This window comes from Akebia trifoliata, chromosome 1 (assembly GCF_017979445.1).
Source record: "Akebia trifoliata isolate Shusen 1 chromosome 1, ASM1797944v1, whole genome shotgun sequence".
Classification (NCBI taxonomy): domain Eukaryota; kingdom Viridiplantae; phylum Streptophyta; class Magnoliopsida; order Ranunculales; family Lardizabalaceae; genus Akebia; species Akebia trifoliata.
The window spans coordinates 23,777,748-23,797,241 of NC_141375.1; the positions used below are offsets into that span (position 1 = coordinate 23,777,748).

The 19,494-nt window shown below is 33.9% G+C and overlaps 2 protein-coding genes across 8 annotated transcripts; both read left to right on the forward strand.

Annotated features, from left to right (window-relative positions):
* Positions 1–2,011: 2,011 nt before the first annotated feature.
* LOC147411082 (uncharacterized) lies at positions 2,012–9,180 on the forward strand. Its single transcript, XM_086444463.1, has 9 exons — positions 2,012–2,162; positions 2,436–2,487; positions 7,199–7,311; positions 7,412–7,662; positions 7,752–7,958; positions 8,053–8,145; positions 8,228–8,332; positions 8,481–8,844; positions 8,931–9,180. The coding sequence occupies exons 3-8, from the start codon at positions 7,200–7,202 to the stop codon at positions 8,505–8,507; spliced, it is 795 nt and encodes a 264-aa protein (XP_086300589.1). The 5' UTR covers positions 2,012–2,162; positions 2,436–2,487; position 7,199; the 3' UTR covers positions 8,508–8,844; positions 8,931–9,180.
* Positions 9,181–9,517: 337 nt separating this feature from the next.
* LOC147411083 (putative threonine--tRNA ligase, cytoplasmic) lies at positions 9,518–18,839 on the forward strand. 7 transcript variants are annotated; one of them, XR_015178950.1, is made up of 9 exons: positions 9,518–9,640; positions 9,798–9,892; positions 10,372–10,404; positions 10,495–10,581; positions 11,571–11,663; positions 12,085–12,209; positions 12,311–12,421; positions 12,502–12,617; positions 13,193–13,330. XR_015178950.1 is itself a non-coding variant. In XM_086444474.1 (7 exons), exons 1-7 carry the CDS (start codon positions 9,532–9,534, stop codon positions 13,733–13,735), a joined length of 624 nt encoding a protein of 207 aa, XP_086300600.1. In that variant the 5' UTR covers positions 9,518–9,531; the 3' UTR covers positions 13,736–13,829. The 7 variants fall into 7 exon arrangements, 1 of the variants encoding a protein (XP_086300600.1); XR_015178949.1 differs by lacking the exons at positions 12,085–12,209; positions 12,311–12,421; positions 12,502–12,617 and adding exons at positions 13,712–13,787; positions 18,653–18,839 and having other exon boundaries at positions 13,168–13,350; XR_015178955.1 differs by lacking the exon at positions 12,085–12,209.
* The last annotated feature ends 655 nt before the right edge of the window (positions 18,840–19,494 follow it).

A 19,494-nucleotide genomic window follows, 5' to 3' on the forward strand; every position in this document is an offset into this window, starting at 1 on the left:
ACATTGAAAATAGAGTGACGCTTGTGTTGGATACAATGTCATTATGTCAAGTTTTTAGTTAATCTTTCCATGTATTTTAGTCGATCTTATCAGTATTGAGTTCACCACTTTTTATTGTCAAGTTCAACATATTTAACCATTGTCGAATTCAACAATAATAATTGTCAAACTCGATAATAAAAAGTGGTGAGCTCGGTAATAAATATGACAATAAACATGATGATCTTGACAAAAATAAAAAGTGGTGACTTCGAAAATAATGAGGGACCATTGAGAAATAAGTTTACTAAATGGTCTATCAAGCTATCGTTCAAAACTCAGTGACTATTTAGAAAAAAATCCCTCAGTCAGGGTCCTTTAAGTAACCTTCCCTTAAATTTGCCAACACTGTGTAACAGCACTATAACAATTTAGATCTACAGCGACTGTTTATAACCGCGGATAATTATATCCGCCTCTGTATATATATTTATTGTTGCGGATACTATTATCTGTCACTATAAATATAATTTATTGCCGCGGATACTTATATCCGTTGCTATAGAGTCCCTTTATCCCCCCATTCAATCTATATAGCAGCGAAACAAAATATCCGCTACTACAAAATCATTGTTTTTCCCACCCATTAAATGACTATAGCAGCGGATTATAATTTCCGCCGCTATAAAATACAATTTTTTTTTTATATATAAAAAAAATTCAGTTTTGTGAGTTCTTTCGGTTTATATATATTTTTTAAAATTAAAGATAACAGCGGATAATCGTTTACGCAGCTATAGAGTATATATATATAGGGAAATGTTCAGCACCCTAAGTACTTTTACCACACACTTTAACAAACGATTTTTGTCCTACATGGGTTAGAAGTTTTGGAATGGGCTGATTTTTGGTGAGGATGATCTCTATGATTAGAAGATCATCCTCCCAAAAAATCAGCCCATTCCGAAATGTTTAGCCCCATGTTTACACGTTGAAAAATCGTGGACCGTCCATTTTTTGTAAACCATTTTTGATGGGGTTAGAAGTTTTGGAATGGGCTGATTTTTGGTGAGGATGATCTCCTCACCGTAGAGATCATCCTCACCAAAAATCAGCCCATTCCAAAACTTCTAACCCATGTAAGACAAAACACGTTTGTTAAAATGTGTGGTAAAGTTTAGGGTGCTGAACGGGACCTATATATATATATATATATATATAGGGAAATGTTCAGCACCCTAAGTTTTACCGCACACTTTAACAAACGTTTTTTGTCCTACATGGGTTAGAAGTTTTGGAATGAGTTGATTTTTTGTGAGGATGATCTCTATGATTAGAATATCATCCTCCCAAAAATCAGCCCATTCCGAAATGTTTAGCCCCATGTTTACACGTTGAAAAATCGTGGACCGTCCATTTTTTGTAAACCATTTTTGATGGGGTTAGAAGTTTTGGAATGAGCTGATTTTTGGTGAGAATGATCTCTTCACCATAGAGATCATTCTCACCAAAAATCAGCTCATTCCGAAACTTCTAACCCATGTAAGACAAAACACGTTTGTTAAAGTGTGTGGTAAAACTTAGGGTGCTGAACGGGACCCATATATATATATATATATATATATATATATATTTAAATTGAATTACTTTTAAATTCACTATAGCAGCGGATTATAGTATCCGTAGCGATGGAATACACTTTTTTTTATATATAAAATTCTGAATTGACTATAACAGCGGAATATGATATCCGCAGCTATAGAATACACTTTTTTATATATAAAATTCATTTTTTTAGTTTTTTAAATTGAGTACTACAGCGGATGGTATTTCTGCAGCTATAAATTTTTGTTAAACCATAACATTGTAGCGGTCATAACAGCGGATAGGTAGTTGCGCTGCAGTTTTGGTGAGTTTGTGGTAGCGGATAAGTTCTTCCGCCGTTTAAAGGTCATTCTTATACAGCGGAAAAATAGTTCCGTATGTAAATGTTCTATAACTTCGCGCGCGAACATAAAAATCAATTCGAGAAGGAAAGAAGAGGGCGCGAAAAGTAATTTTCCCTTTCCCTCTCATTCTCTCCCTCGTTACTTCGTCTCTATCACTCTCTCTCTCTCTCTTGTTTTCATTGCCGTCTGTTGGTGGTTGTGAGAACACTTCGAAAAGCCCGATTGGAACATCCGGTAAGATCTCTCTCTCTCTCTCTCTCTCTCTCTCTCTTATGTTTCGATTTTTTATTTTTTACAATTGATACTCTGCAACCGATCCATTTCTATTTGATTTTGTTCATCCATGGATTCAACCACTCAATACGACTCAAATCTCAAACCCTAGAGTTCCATCGATTTTTTATTTGAGTTTCTTTTGCTAATTATGATTTGTTAAACCTAGGTCTCTGTTTTTTTTCTTTTGTTGTTAATTATTTGAATTTGTTTATTGTGATTTGTTAAACTCAGATATCTTTGGATTTTTGGGTTCCAAGGTAGCTCATTTGGTTGGTTGTTTGAGGTAAGTTCTTCCTCTTCGATTTTTTTTATTTTTTTCTTCTGAGAAAATGAAATTCTGAACATTTTGTCAACGGATGACATGGCCTTGACGTTGGTCTTTAATGGAAAGACTAGGATATATAGATAAAACCCCTTTGGTTTGGTAAATATTTGTGAGAGAATTTTTTTAAAACATTAATTTAAGGTATCGTATATATCAAATGTTTCGGTTTTTGATAAAACCAAAGCACCGAATCAATATGATATTTTAAACCATGCTGGCCAACTTCTTAGAGCATAAAAAATGTGCACAATCTCATGGACTGACCAATTTTGGCATTTAAAATATTGATCGTATGAACTTTATTGAATTGTTTTACACATGTTAATTGGTTGATGGGTTGAACTTTCAAGGGTCGTCCAATCCTCTCAAGCAATATTGAAATTAGTACTTATATGGCTTTTTGTGCCTATGATCTTTAGTTAGCATTATATATATTCTGTCAAACTGAATTCATGAAAAATTCAGTCGGTTCTTTTTTGACTTTAGAGGCTTTTTTACTACTTCCATGTTTTGTGGTTCTTTATAGTTTAATTGGACAATCTAATGAGGTTTAAATCTCTATGTGTGTATGGGAATTGCATCTTTAACAGCATATTCAGTGGATTCTTATAGAAGACGGTGAGTTGACCAATAAAAGCACTACTTTCTTTCTTTATGCAACCCACATACGTTGTCTATCATCTACTTTTATGTAAGAATCTGCTCTAGTTTCAAACACTTTAGGAAGGAGAGTTAGCAAATGTTTCTTTTGGAAGATCCCATAGATATGTTGCCAAATTACAAACATGGAGACAAGGAGTGAGGCTATGACTTGTAATTCTTGAAATATATGATACTAATATATATGGGAGTATGGGACCTGAGGGTCCCAATCCAACAATTAAGAAAATACCCTAGAGTTAATAACATAATACAATGAAAAATGATAAGGTGACCAAGTTTTGGGTAAAATTTATGTAGCTTGATGCCTTAAACTCCTCCTTTACTACATCTTGATGTATGTTGTGCATATCTTCAAGTCTAGCAGTTTAATGTTGGTGGGATCCATCGTAATTTAAAGCCACAACTATGGAGATTAGAGGGAAATACTAGAGTGTGTTTGAATATATTTTTTATTGAAGAGGGGAGGGGGCATGAAAGTTATTGTGATAAGGGTTTTAGTTGATGATATTAGTTGGGTAAGGATTGAGTCTCTTTGGATGGAAAGAAGGGTAGGTTTATGTTATTATGTGATTCTTCACTAATTAAATTATTGGGGTTTTCATTGGGCATTGAATTCATAGGTGATGTTAGCTTTGTTTATTGTGAGTTGGTTTTGTTTTGTTCTTGTTAAAAAATATCCCTTGATCATGTCAAGGAGCGAAGGGACCTTTACTTTTTTTGGTATTGATTTTATTTAGTCAGAAAGTACATGAAAGTATGCCATGGTTGTATTATTAGCATAAATTTGCTGGGATTACCAAAATTCCATTCGGTGGTTTACTTGGTGAACAATGGGAAGCTCAAGATTACATTTCCAAATTATAATGGAATTGAGACATGGGACTACTTGACTATTGTTCCAATTGTGCTTTTGTACTTTAAAATATATTGGTATACTTTATTATGGTAAACTTTTTCAAGGGAGTCCACTTGTGATGTTAATTAGTTTGTCTTTTCAACGGTTAGTCTAAATTACTTGACAAACATTTAAGGTTAGAAAATAAGTTTTTTTTATTTTGGGTGGGGGGAATGAATATTAGGCAGAAAGGTAGTCTCTTGTCTGTCACCTCAGGTTTCCCAACTTGTTAAGATCTTGTTTTGTGCCATATTTTTGGTGATGTGTCATTTTTTATAATCATTTGGATTAGACAGAATCTTCATTTTCTTTTGACATGTGGCAAATAATAATTGGTTGAATCTTCAAATGTTTGATTGCTCCAGCTTACGTCACCTGCCACGTGTATGAAAATTGTTATCAATCCAGTTCTGTATAGAATCCATAGTAAAGATACTTTAGGAGATTTTGTAACAGTGAATGAGCAATACATAGAAGCTTTGTGCCAATGAAAATTCAATCCATTTAATACGCAAAACATATAACTTACGCAAGTGAGCCAAAAGTACCAATGAAAACAATGGCTCTAGAATTCCTAGCTGTTAAAAGTGCCTATTCAAGGCATAGAAAAGCTAAAATGAGTAGGGATTAGCAATAATCTATTCATGGATTTATAGTAAACTAAGATGCCCACATATGGATACCAGTGCAAAAACTATTAGAGGAAATGGGTTGATTGTGTTTTGCTATTCAACTACAAATAGGCGCATCCTTACCGCAATGAAAAAGGTCTTGTCCCCTAGTTTAGAAAAAAAGATCAGCAAGAAGGCCTGCAACAGAATTACACTGGTGGTGTTAGTGGCTGGAGTCAATAAATGATTCTATATAGTGATTTGGCTAAAACATGAATTTGTTTATTTTATTTTTGTGGTGGTGGTGGGGTGTGCGTGCGTGTGTGTGGACTATTGAGGGGGCGGGGAGGGGGGGGGGGGCACATGTTACATAATGTAATCAGCAGGTAATCAATAAAACATAAGATTCCCCATTGAGCTGGAGAGTAGAGAGAAACCATTCCAAAGCAAGCCTAAAAAAATCTGAAATCTTTCCTTCCGAAAGCTTAATATCAAAAAATTTGATAATCCTTCCACATTAATTAAGTTTCTTTTGTAGGGTTGAACTTAATTTTCATCCATATTCAGTAATTTATAAAAGAAAACTTCTACACAATGGCGGATGTTACAGAAAAAAAAATAAAAAAAATCACAGCTTACTACCGGTATCGGTTGGAAAAGATAATGAGTTGAGGATTAACAACCAAAGATAATTTAACCAAGATATCGAATGGAACATCCTGTTTCTAATGGGCTAAAGGTTGGTGTAAAGCACAAAGCATAGATCAAGGAAACCACAAAAACAAGAAGACAACAAACAAAGTTCACTTTGTTGACGATCTCCACTTGCCCAAGAAGATGAGATCTTGGCAGACAAGATCAATAAGAAGCCAATCAGGTCTTGGCTGAACAGAATTAGTTAACCGAGCCTGTCAAGTAATCAGGAGATTAGATATCTTGGTTTCCAAACAGTATGTACCATGGAGAATGAAGTGAATATGTCCTTTATTGAGTTCACTTATTTAGGATGATTCAGCAATAATTGATAATTTAACTAATATTGGAATGGAATACCGATAAAAATAAAAAACTAATTTTGGAATGAATCTGTAGAGGCAAATGTTTTCATCGGTATTAGGGTCTCACTATGGTTCCTTTGTATTATATGCCACTCGATGTTTACAATCACTATCTTTTAACTAGAACCTTCACCTATATATGTAGTTTCAGCATGAAATCCCAAGAGAAACAACTCTATGAAAATATTAGAAAGAAATAAGGATTACTTAAGATAAAGATGCCAGGAAATTGGGGTTAAGGATTAGAAAGATGTTTAATGTTTTATTAACTAATTTGTTTACACACTAATGTATTCTCATAAAGGAGATTAAGAAGTATTCAAGATTGAAAAATTGGTTCCAAATATGTAAATTGAGATTCAATTTGCAAATTGAAAAATTTATTCCAAATATGCAAATTGAAAAATTAGTTCCAAATATGCAAATTGAGATGAACCAATCTTTAATGACATAAATAAACAACAATAGTGTTGCTTTTTTTGCACTTCTCCAATACCTATGGTTTTCATTAACAGAGGTTGCATCATGTAATTGCAGGGGTTGGAGTTGAAGTGGCATTCCATTGAAGATTGATTCATCTCAAACTAGGTATGACATTTGCTTATTATTTTTATTTCCCTCCTCATACCTTTGTTCTCATTAGGATCAAATTTGCCTTGGATTTGGTTTGAAGGATTATTAACCTTATATGATTGTTTAGAAAATAAATTTGAAAATTATTTATTTTCCTAACCCCTTATAATATTTGGACTGGTGGCTCCACCCTCGTATCTTTGGGAAAAGGTGATACGCACGTCACTCCCTCCTGTTGCTCCGTCAATAGGATTTTCAAAGCTTTGTATAGCACAATAGTGACATGTGTATCTTAAAATATAACAAAATATTGAATTGTGTCAAATATACATATTTTATGATTATTATTACCTATTACTTAGGTTTCTATGGTGTATGTCTTGGGTTAGCGAAATAAAACTAACCATGAAAAGATTTATGGATTGGATAGGTTAACCCAGTGGCTTGTCGGATGGCATGTTGGATGGCCTACCCAATGGCCTCTCGGATGGCATGCCCAATGGCTTGTTGGATGGCCTGTTTAATATCCTGTTGGATGGCCTAACCATTAGCATGTCGGATGGACTGTCCAATGGCCTATTGGATGTTTGTTTGCTTGGGGTGTAAGTAGTAATAGCTGGCCTGCCAATATTACCTATTTTTGGAAATTTTAAAAATAATGAGGAAAAACTTGGAATGTAAAACTTCATTCCTTATTCATGGACAATGATGCAATTCCAAGTTTAATGTATCATTTGATATAGATTTGGTAATTAATAATTCAAAAAACTCATTGGTAAATATTTGAATTAACTTCCATTATCATTAACTTAATAACATTTCTTATAAATTTTCCAAATAACTAATCATTTTCTTGATCTTTATTATAGGATGCAAATTCATGATTCAGAACTTCCCCAACATGGTGATGAGATGATACATTTGGGGCCCACGCAGATAAACATGACTGCCCCTTCTGACCAGGCATCTGATTCAACATCTAGTAAGATGGCATGCCCAATTGTTTTTAAGATTTTGCTCTCATATATGTACATGTAAGATAATTGAATGATAATTAATTTTTTGTACATGATTTTTTACAGGATCTACCAAGATGCGTAAAAAACGTGTGCGGGGCAATACACGTCTTGAATCACTTTGGAATATTGGCCCACAGGATTTAAAAACACGTGTTCGAAAAAATAACTACAAACAACCTATTGACAATGGGGCCAAGTTACTTGGCCAGTTCTTAGGTACCGCGGTACGGAAGCCACGGTTCATATCTTTCATGTATTCAGATTGGAGGCGAATGCCGGTTGAAGCTAAAGAAAACATTTGGCAAACTGTTCAGGTAATCTAAAAAATAAATCAATTAAACTACACTGATTGTTTATATTTATCCAGAAATTTTACTCTTATGCTTTTTTAAATTTGATGTAGGGGGTTTTTGATATTGATGCTGACTTGAAGGGTTGGGTTCTTGAATCCTTCAATCAAAAATGGAAAGACCGCAAATCTCTTTTGAAAAAAAAATACTATTTAGACTTTGTGGGCGCTCCAGATGAGGCAAAAAAGAACCTCCCACCTTTCATGGATCAAGTGGAGTGGGATTGGCTTGTTCAATTTTGGGAAAGCAAAGTTGGTAAGGTATGAGTAACAACCATAGTTACATATAAATTCATTTAATTAACTGTTCGTAAGATTTGAATATTAATCTAATTTTTTATGGTTTACTTTGTAGATGCGTGAAATGAAAAACAAAGCCAATCGTAAGAATCAAAAAATGCATCACACATCTGGCACAAAGAGCTTTGCAAGAAAATTCGAGGAGGAGGTAAAATCAAATAACCATCGAACCTATTTAGTACATGATTGCAATAATATTTATTGACTTGTTATGCTTTACTTGTTAATAGACAGAAAAGAATAATGGGGTGGAGCCATCCCGGATGCAAATGTTCATAGTAACCCACACAAGAAAGGACCAGACCTTTATAGATGCAGAGACAGCGAGAGTTGTTGTAAGTATATTACTTCCAATGCCTATTCTATTAGAAAAACTTGATGTATCCAAATTTTCTATATTATATAAAAGTTTTTAAGTTACAATAATTTTTATCTTTTTTTTTCTAAATCATGTTAGTAATGATTGTATTTAATGTATTTTAGGATGAGATGAGACAAAAAAGAGAATGAGTCCCAACTGTCAGATAGTTCCCAAAGCAACACAGGTAGGAACGACATCTTTTCCCAAGTCATGGGAGAAGATGGTCATGGTCGTGTCAGGCAAATGGGGATGGGAGTGAGACCTTCAACATTTTTTGGACCCCAACCTACCCGTCAAGAGTGTATCTCACAAGCCGTTGAGGCAAATCGTCGTGCTGATGAGGCATGCCGAGAAGCCGCTGCAACACGCCGACAGATGATTGAATTTCAGACAAACGTGTCGATGCAATTCGAAGCATTGATGTCATTTATGAGTCAGCATCTTGGTCGTACCGTAAATATGGCTGAAGTACTTCGGGGTACACAGGTAATAACTTGTTATTCTGCCTTCTTAAACAAAAAAAATTTAATTGCATTTTCTTGTACTAATACTTAAAATAATATTGTTTGTAGGCTTCCAATGATAGCGATCCACAAACTCTGTTGAACAGTAATAGTTTGATCTACAAGCTTTTTTGACAATGATCGGTGATCAATTTTTTGTTTTGTAAGTTTCATTACTAGTAACAATTTGATCAACAATACCTTTTGTTAATTAAAGATCAATGATCAATATTTTGTTTTCTAAGTTCTGTTAATAGTAATAGTTGGATTCACAAATTTTTGTTTATCAGGTAGAATGATCAACTTTTTGTATTGCAAATTATACAAAAACTTAGTCTTCAATGTATATATCGTGTCTTATATATATGGTTTGATATCTAATACTTATTAGGTAAAATCTTTTTAACTCCGCCAATGTAAAATTAACGTTTTACATTGCCGGTCCCAAGCCCGGATAAAGGAGGAGGGAGTAAGTATGACAAGGAGGGTTGTTTGAATCTCAAGGAAGTCCAATAATTCTTGTCAGGTAAACCGATCAATTGTCTAAGCTATCTATTCTCCTATTTCCTTGTTCTCAAGAAATGGGGTTGTGAATCTTTTACTTGATTAAAGTTAATTCTCTATTTAATTTGCCAATTTTTCATTGACATGTAGATGGTGCAGATAGAGAATGGAGTATGAGATAGGTGCTCCTGGTCGAGCTTATACTGAATTTGCTGTAGAGATGGCAATGGATCTTGGCACTAGTGGGGTTTACTACTCACCAATATGCTTGGGTGGTTTGTGTGCTTTTTTGTTTTCTTTGTATCCTAGGTTAAGGGATGGCTAGGTAAAATGACACCCTTAGACAAGCCAATGCTTAGACAAAGCCTTACTGATTTTTCTAGGCATTGCTTATGAAAGAACTAAAGGGTGATTTTGGGGATGGTATTTCAGAATTACCTCTTCGACCGGCTGATTTTGGAGTTTTGCATCGGAATGAAGCTAGTGGTGCTCTTACTGGATTAACACGTGTTAGGAAATTTCAGCAGGTATCTTTTCAGTTGTGGTGCATTTACAACTAATTTAGGAAAATGGCTTGGAAATACTCTGAGATTCCAAAAAATGAGGAGCCTTTCTCTGGTCCATACCACTTCAGCATTAGGAAAAACCCTAGGGTTTAACAATGCAGGTTAATGTCATCTTCAGTGGCTAATATTAAGATGTAGGTGTTAGCCAATGCAAGCATGGCAGCTTGGATTTATCCCTGTGTTATGGGTTTCCCTGGTGATGAAGTGGCTCTCACCTAGGTGAGATCCAATCCTTTTTATTCAGCAAGTAGTCCTAGCAAGAAGACTTTTCAAAATTTTCCTTAACCTCATTTTACCATTTTTTACTTGTGCTTTAGTTGTTCCTATTATTATTGAACCTAGGACGTGGTAACAACACTCCACACGTCTTACCACTTAGCTAAGTTGGCACTTCTTCAATTAAAATTTATCTGACTTTATATAGTCTGCTTCTTTTGCAGGATGATGCTCACATCTTTTGTAGGGAGTCCCAGGTGAGCTAAAGTTTATTTGATAGGTGTAATATGCTGGCATACTCATTTTGTTTGTATGCTCAAGATAACTGCTTTACTTAATCTTTTCAGATAAAAGATGAAGTTAGGAGTGTCTTGGAATTTATTAAACATGCCTATGATATATTTGGGTTCACATTTGAGCTGGAGCTCTCAACGGTATGAAATTTTTGTGGTCATCTTTCACTTTTCATTTGGTTTAAAAATTTATTGATTATCAATATAATGCTAATGGTAAGGCATAAATGGGTTGCATTGCATCCAGATCCAAATGCAACTTAACATATCTATAGTGAACGTTCACATTTGTATGGTTCTTTTTAAAATGGTTGCTTCGGGTCATCAATTTTTACTGGGTGTTCATATTTGTATGGTTCTCATTAAAGTTGTACTCCATATACTCTGTCCTGGTCCTACTTGCTCTAAATCCCTTGATCTTCAAATTAATTGTTTAACTTCTCTAGTCTCATCAAATAGCACTATATCATTTGCAAATAACATAAATATGGGATCCCCTCTGGGGTATTTTGCTACTGACCCAAAAAAGAAGAAAACCTAGCTATTGGACTTATGCAGGACTACTCACTTTACATAACTTATAATTGCTAAAATTCTATCTAATTTGTTTTCCTTTTTGGGATGATGAATTCTTTTCGAAGCTAGTTTATGGTATAATATGAAAAACAATGCTAATAATCAGGATTCTTTTTTTTGGGTTAATCTTGTTTAGCGGTTTAATTTTGTGGAATCTCTTCACATGCATGTATAGGATCTTTATAAACATAGCTTTACACTTTCGCAAAAGCAAACCAACATTACATGTGTCATTTCCTTTCTATTATCAAATAAGCCTATGTTTGAGACTCATAGTTAATTATATTTTACCTCTAAAAAATCTTTTTCACCATGTAACAAATTCAGACATGTTTCTTGGGTTTGGCACAGTTACAAAATGTCAGACACATTGATCTCCATAAACTTGATATGATATTTCCAATTCCATATAGTTTATTTCATATGTTAAGTAGCACTCTTATTTAATACTTTAGTTCCTGTTCTACATACTCTTCCTTTGTTGATGATACATATGATGGGAAGGAATGGCTCGACCTTTTTTTATTTAATCTTATCCTTGTTTTACAATGTAGAGACCAGAGAAATATCTTGGAGACATAGTGACATGGGAAAAGGCTGAAGCTGATCTCACGGAAGCATTGAATGAGTTTGGTAGGCCATGGCAGGTAATATTTCACATTTATTTTCTCGTAACAGTCTTAATATTAAATTTATATTTATTGCAATTCAGATTGTTTCTTCTAAAATGTGGTCTATTTGAAATAACCATTAGTCAATTCTAAATTAAATCTGCATCATCTTGTATGTGTTTTCTTTAGCCTCTAATAGTTGTTATCATTTCTAGACCTTTTATGTAATTTTCTTTCATTTGTATACTAGACTAAAGGTGTAATGTTTTTTTTTTTTTTGTGTGTGGGGTTTTTCCCACCCATTTCTATGTCCTTATTGTGGTTCTATAAGATTTTATCTGAATGCTCATTTACTTGACTGACATAACCACCAATGATTGACATGATTATGAAATTTGGTTATTTGTTTATTATTACTGCTTGTCTTGTGATATTGTCTTTGTTATTGGATTTGTAGTGGAGTTATTTGTTTCCCTTAGAGGTCATCTATATGATAGTAACAAAAACTTAGTGATGGCAACTTTGTCTACTATTGGTGGAATTGCATCTGCAATGGGCCCGATGGTTGAAAAATCGAGCAAGGTTTACAAATTAACTTTCAAGAAAGATTTTCTATTTTTTCTTAAAGTTTCAATCATTGTGTTTTGGTGGCTTGAACAAAAGTGAGGCTTGGTGTCTTGTAGGGAATTTTGTCAGACATTTTGAAATGCCTTGGTGACAACAAGAAGCACATGTGAGAATGCACTTTGCAGACTTTGGATTCATGGGTTGCAAGTATTCATCTTGATAAGATGGTAACTGTTGACTTGTTAGTTTTGGAATGCTTTTTTTTTGACAATTACTCAAATTTCATGGAATTGCTTGGGGTTTGTAGGTCCTGTACGTTACAGCTGCATATTAGCTCATTTAATGAGGAGAAGGGTGGGTTGCATATTAGCTCATTTGACGTCTTGGGTGGGCCAACAGAGATGTAGAGGACAAAGAAAAAGGGTTATTTTTTCACCTTTGAATTTGAATTTTAAATTTGCGAGCTTGGTGGCAGTTGAGTAGTCGTCCAAAATTTGCAAGATGTCTTGGCCTACATGAAATTTTTTGAAGAATAGGGAAGTTTTATGGCTCACATATTAAGTCATAATTATTTCTTTATATTATCACCATATAAATCATATTTCCATACAATAGCAACAAAACCCTTAAACAAAAACAACAACCACAACAGAGCCCTTAATTACCCAAATACACACAACACAACAACCACCACCCCAACAACAACAACAAAGCCTTATGCCTTGGATACATAACAGTACTGACATAGGCAACAACAATCTACTAGTATAGAGAGTAAGTCTGCAGTCCTGATTTTCCTTGACCATGAAATTTATAAGGATTTAGAGACTTAGCCAACTGAAGTAGTCTCATTGCAATGATTTGCTAGCATATGAAATGATTTTTGAGCTTCCTATGTACATGGATTTACTTTGATGAAATGGGTACTTTTATTTCCTCTACATTACACTAATTTCCAATTTCCATGAATCAAAATTGGTATTGTTATGCCAAAACAGTGGCAGAAAGCGAGGCTTTGGAGTATGCGAAAGGAAGTGGGCTTGATGTTGTAGCAATTTGTCCATGCCTTGTTATCGGGCCAATGCTGCAGTCTACAACGAATGCTAGTAGTTCGGTTTTCATCAAGATTTTGAAAGGACTCACCTTATACCATAAGGTATATCCATTTTCTTGCTATTGCTACTGCGTTTTTATTTTAGGTCAGACATATGTTGCATTTGTAGTTCTTTTGAAAATATATGGGCATTTATCATTTCTTAGAGGTATATCCATTGAATGTATGTGTAGCATCTTAATATGCTTTATATTCAGGTACAATTTGTAGTTCGGTGAACTCTACAGGTTTAGTTTTGCATTCAAAAGCCATATGACAGCATTTCATTATCTGCACAAAAACCCCAAATTTTTTAATTTTTTATGTTGGAATTATTGATTGGATGTAGATAGATGCTATTGCTATACCTCATTAAAATGCACATAGACACATGTTACATTCAATGGGGTGACCATTTCTGTAGGTGGCTGAAGATTATTTGGTTTAGATGTTTGAAGATGCAATGCTTTGTACTATTCATGTGAAGCGTGTTACACTTAGTAAGTTGAAACTCTGTCCTATGCATGCTCTTTTTTGTTTGAGTTTTCAATGGACGTAGGTAGGAGGATATAAGTTAAATGTAATATATATATAGGGGACGATTCAGAAACCTTAAATTTTGATAAGTTTGGTGCCAAACATTTTTCAAAATATGGGTTAGAAGCTTTGAAATGAGCTGATTTTTTGTGTGAGGATGATCTCTATGATGAGGAGATCATCCTCACCAAAAACCAGCCTATTCCAAAACTTCTAACCCCATCAAAAGTGATTTACAAAAATTGGACGGTCCACGATTCTTCAAGTTGTAAACTAAGGTTAGAAGTTTCAAAATGAGCTGATTTTTTGTGAGGATGATCTCTTCACTGTAGAGATCATTCTCACAAAAAATCAGCCTATTCCAAAACTTCTAACCCCATCAAAAGTGATTTACAAAAAATGTTTGGCACCAAACTTGGCAAACTTTAGGGCTGCCGAACCGCTCCCATATATATATGGGAAATGTTCAGCAACAAACATTTTGGCAAAACATTTTTCAAAACATGAGTTAGAGGTTTTGGAATTGGTTGATTTTTGGTGAGGATGATCTCTACGGTGAAGACATCATCATCACCAAAAATCAGGTCATTCCAAAACTTCTAACCCCATCAAAAATGGTTTACAAAAAATGGACGGTCCACGATTTTTCAACTTAAAAACTGGGGTTAGAAGTTTTGGAATGGGCTGATTTTTGGTGAGGATGATCTCCTCACTGTAGAGGTCATCCTCACCACAAATCAGCCCATTCCAAAACCTCTAACCTATGTTTTGAAAAATGTTTGTTGCTGAACGGGACCCTATATATATAGAGGAAAAAAAAAACAACTTACAGCAACGGATGATGAGATAAGTAAATTATTTTATTTTCTAAAAATCTATCTATTGCAGCGGATATATATATATATAGAGGAAAAAAAAAACAACTTACAGCAACGGATGATGAGATAAGTAAATTATTTAATTTTCTAAAAATTTATCTATTGCAGCGGATATTTATATCCGCTGCTATGTGTAGTATTTTTATTAATTAAAAACTGATATACTGCCGCGGATAATAAAATCCGTCACTATATGTACTATATTTTTTTATTAGAAATTGATTTATTGCAGCGGATACTAAGTTCCGCCGTTATAGGAAGTGAATTTGTTGCAGCATATATTAATATCCGCTGCTATAGGGAGAATATTATATTCATTTAAAATCGACATATTACAGCGGATATCAAGATCCGCGGCTATAGGTAGAATATTCTATTCATTTAAAAAATCGACATATTGCAGCGGATATTAAGATCCGCGGCTATAGGTAGAATATTCTATTCATTTAAAAAATCGACATATTGCAGCGGTTATTAAGATCCGTCGCGAAATGTCCTGCAACAGTGGAATGTGCTATCCGTTGCTATGGTTAGCGACGGAGGAACCTACGACAGATATTTGGTTTCGCTGCTCATCGTCGCAATAACCTTTACCGACGGAAAAATTGCCTTATAGCGGCGGAAAAATCCGCCGCTACAGATAAAAAATGTTGTAGTGCAGCAACATTCGATGCCAAGAAGTTGGTAAATTGGACCACTGGTCCATGCTTCATATGAGAGATTAACAATAAAAATTAATGGCTTTGAATCTAGGAGTGTCAATGGATAACCCATTTAATCAAACTTGAAACGGAATCGAAAGCCCTAGTTCAATTCCCTTTTTATTGGAATTGATTAGAGTCGGATCTAAAATGGAACTGAACTATTCGATACTATCCAATGGGTACTCGTGGTATCCAGAACCGATATATTTTGCCATTTCTTTTTATATTATAGATGATTTTAGGTATTTTTTATTTTAAAATAAATACATGTTATATAAAATTATTCAAATTTTCATATAAATTGTCAATTGAAACTTAAAATGAGTTCTCTTCTGAAAGTTTGATTCTTTTAACTAACATGAAGGTTAATTTTTGAAAAAAAAACATTAATTTGTATCATTAGTGTGATAAATTATAATTAAGTTAATAATATGTTAATTTAAATAAATAAATAAAAAGATTTATAATGATTTGAAGAGAATTCGAATCAATGGGTACTTATGATTTTTGACGGTTAGGATTTTGATTCCATTTATTTTGAAATCAGGTTCGGAATTGATAAGAATAGGAATCAAAATAAATATAATGATTATGGATCTAAGATCGTTAGGAACCCAGCCATAACTGACCCATTGACACGCCTAGAATCTAGATTAGTAAGTCAATTGGAAACTTGAAAGCAAGTGTGATGGGTTGGTCGAGAGAAAAGTTGGGAAGAAAATTTATTAACCATTAAGACTTTAAGAGTTTTGATTTTAAGTAATTTTTCAATACATGTGGCGTGATTCCATTGGTGCATCAGCTTTAACACATAAATTTAGCAGCAAATGCTTACTCGAAATTTGTCATTTAGTGCTATAGTATTAGGTCTATTTCTAGCTTTAAATGGATCGGGTACGGATCGGATTAAGGTTGATTTCATATCTTTTAGTGCTATAGTATTAGGCTCTATTTCTAGTTGTAAATGGATCTGGAATGGATCAGTTTGGATCAAATCAAGGTTGATTTGGTACTGATCCAATACGGATCAGATCAGATCGAACCCTTATTGGATTGGGTTTTTTTGGAACTCAATATTAAACTCCAGATCCGATCCATTAACAATTGGTTAGGGTTCGAATTGGGGCATGATTGATCTATAGATCTGCTCCAATAAGATATCAGATCAAAATCTTATAGGATAGGATCCTTACAGGAATAATTAACATCAATGCAGACCCCGAAGTTATTAAATTGGAATGAATTGGATTTTGGATCCGATCTAATTTCTCTCACTTTTGAGAGATATATTCCGAGAAAGAGCTAAAGTATTGTTACGAACCTAATTTTTTGATAACATTTAAACAAAAAAAGAAGAAAATAGAATTAATCTCATTCAAAGGAGATTGGACCTTCAAAGTAACCAATTCGATATGATTAATTTCCAAATCTCAAAGGATCTTTAATATTAACTCGCTGCATGTTTTCTAATACAAATCTAGAAAGTTAAATAATGAAAATTCCTAACTACCCATTACAATTTAATCTCTTAGTAAATAAGGATTAGTTTCCCAAATTACTAAACTACCCACATTACACTTACAAGATACTCATCTCCCACTTTTCTCTCTTAAACTAAAACATAAAGAAAACATCCTATGCTTTTCACCTATTCTAATAAAACTACATCATTTTATAGGTATGTATCATATTATTATTAGGAGTTGGGGAAGTGATGATTGGGTTTCGAAAAGCACGTCAGAGAAGCACTGTTAGACTTGGGGCAGAGTCAAGATTTGCTTGTAGGGGGTAAATTATGGTTTACAAATAAAATTGAAGAGTTTGAACCTGATTTTGTTTTGGGGAGAAAAGTTAAGGGTTTTTTACTATAAGTTGAAGAAAGGGGCATTAATGCCATTTTCATTAGTCTATGAGAGAAGACCTACTTGGGGGTAGAACATTGAGCAAAAGATCTACATGCCTCCTTGACTAAGGTCTTCTATAATAGATTGGTACAAAATTATTTTACTACCCTCTTATTTGATCTGAAACTGAAATCTCTTTGATTTCCTTTCCCAAAACCATTAAATCTTCAACAAAGAAAAGATTTCACCCTATTTTTCCAACTTTAAGATCCGCCTACGTTAGAATTTGAAAAAGATAAGACTTTTTTTTTGATAGAAAATAAGGTTCAAAACGATGGATTGAAGATGCAGCTAAATAAATTAATTTACGATAGAGATTAAAAAACTTGAAGATGATTGATTTTTGGAAGAAAAGTTAATGATTTTTTTGTTAGATATTGAGAATGAGGGTATTTAGGTTATTTTCTTATTTGTCTAGAAAAGATGAATAAGGTGAATGGGGAACTACAGTTAGTTTAGGAGTATAACAAATATTCTTTAAAATGTAGAGGGGTGTTTAAATCACCCAAAAATTGAAGGGGATAAACTTTCTAAGAACGTTGGCTTTGTTCTCCCTACATTAATGAGTCTTGTACTTTTTTTAAGCCCTTGGACCGTCTAGCAAGGATGAGGCAATTGGCCTCTTAGAACACCATATCTCACGCAAATCCCCTAGGCCCATGCAATACTTCACAAATCACATATACCTGATAAGACGGGATATAAATCTTTTATAGGTGGCTAATGAAAAGACTTGAACTCAAGACCTCTCCCTTTTTGGAAAGAGGCCTTGGCCACTACGCTCAACACTCGTTGGTTTAACGAGACTTGTATTGATTGACTAAAATTCATATTTATTAATTTTTAAATTATAAAATACTCTTGAATGTATCCATTAATGAATTTACAATAATTTAGGAGAATGGTACTATCATATAATTATTTTATGAGTAAATACCACAATTGATTTTATTATACGGTGTGATTTTATAATAAAATCGCTTATGATGTTTATTCATAACATGATGGTGTGGTAATATCATAACCCATAATTTACCTTTGGACAAAATCGGAAAAGAGTAATTGCGCAGGACACGTTGTTGTTTGACATTGAGCTGAAGTGGAAGTGTGCGTAGAATCATAAATTCTTTTCATTTTTATCTCAAGGAAAAGCATCTATGGTTCTGTGCACACCACCGTGTCAACTAAGTGTTGAACGCATATATTAGAAAAACACTTTCCTTAGTAAGAAAAGTTTCCCGAATTCACCACCTCCTAACATCTAAAAACATGATGGAATGCCTTAGGGATGTAAAATTATTTTTCAACATCAAATTTTTTTTAATTAAAATTTGGGATTTAGGTACCAGTCCATTTCAAAGGCTTGGCCGAAGTCCCAAAAAGGTTATTTTTTAATCTGATGTACCCAAGAAATCAAGAGAGTTGTGGTGTCAGATCTCCAAAGTGGCAAGGCATGTAGACCCAGCAACCCATGGTAAGACTTGAATCTGACTAAGTTAGTCAGGCAACTATAATAACACCTAAAATATCTTCTTAGAAATGTCTTTCTTATTTTTTGAAAGTTATCTTCCTAGAAATGTCATTCACCTCTCTTGAGTGTCCATGACTCTATATCTTGATTTTCATATTTAATTTAGTGATATTTATGGAAACGTGGCCAACTTTGGCCAAATTTACAATTCTGGCCCACTGTTTATTTTAATTATCAAAACACGATATTGGCGGTTTTAAAGTAACAATTTTGCAAGTTGAAATTATACAAATTAGCGAGATTGTCATTTTGTAAAAAAAAATCAACAAGTTTCTCAATTTGAACCTGCGATTTCATGCGTTCACGTTTTGAGAATTAAAATGAACAGTTAGCTGGAACAGTAATATCAGCAAATTAGGCTCACGAAATGACAATTCACCCTTAAATTTAATTATTCCATGTAAAGAGTGGGAAGACATCTCTTTTCTTTTGTACCCAACCTGGAATCTGCTAGGGAGAGTCTGATTGAGACGTTTGTAACATTGATAGTGGCTCTCCCTCATAACACCCCAAATTTGTTGCCCCTATTTCTCTCTCTCTCTCTCTCAAATTTATTTAATGTTGTTTCTCTCAAATTTATTGATATTCTAAAATTGTATTGAATTAAAATTAATTTTTAGTTTATAAACTAATCATGGCATGAGATGTTCACA

Bases quoted from the DNA above. Each gene is read 5' to 3' on its own strand.
- LOC147411082 (XM_086444463.1), top strand. From the start codon at position 7,200: ATGCAAATTCATGATTCAGAACTTCCCCAACATGGTGATGAGATGATA. The intron at 7,312-7,411 runs GTAAGATGGCAT...GATTTTTTACAG, and splicing joins GGCATCTGATTCAACATCTA to GATCTACCAAGATGCGTAAA. The intron at 8,333-8,480 runs GTAAGTATATTA...AATGTATTTTAG, and splicing joins CAGAGACAGCGAGAGTTGTT to GATGAGATGAGACAAAAAAG.
- LOC147411083 (XM_086444474.1), top strand. From the start codon at position 9,532: ATGGAGTATGAGATAGGTGCTCCTGGTCGAGCTTATACTGAATTTGCT. The intron at 10,405-10,494 runs GTGAGCTAAAGT...TAATCTTTTCAG, and splicing joins TCTTTTGTAGGGAGTCCCAG to ATAAAAGATGAAGTTAGGAG. The intron at 10,582-11,570 runs GTATGAAATTTT...TTTACAATGTAG, and splicing joins TTGAGCTGGAGCTCTCAACG to AGACCAGAGAAATATCTTGG.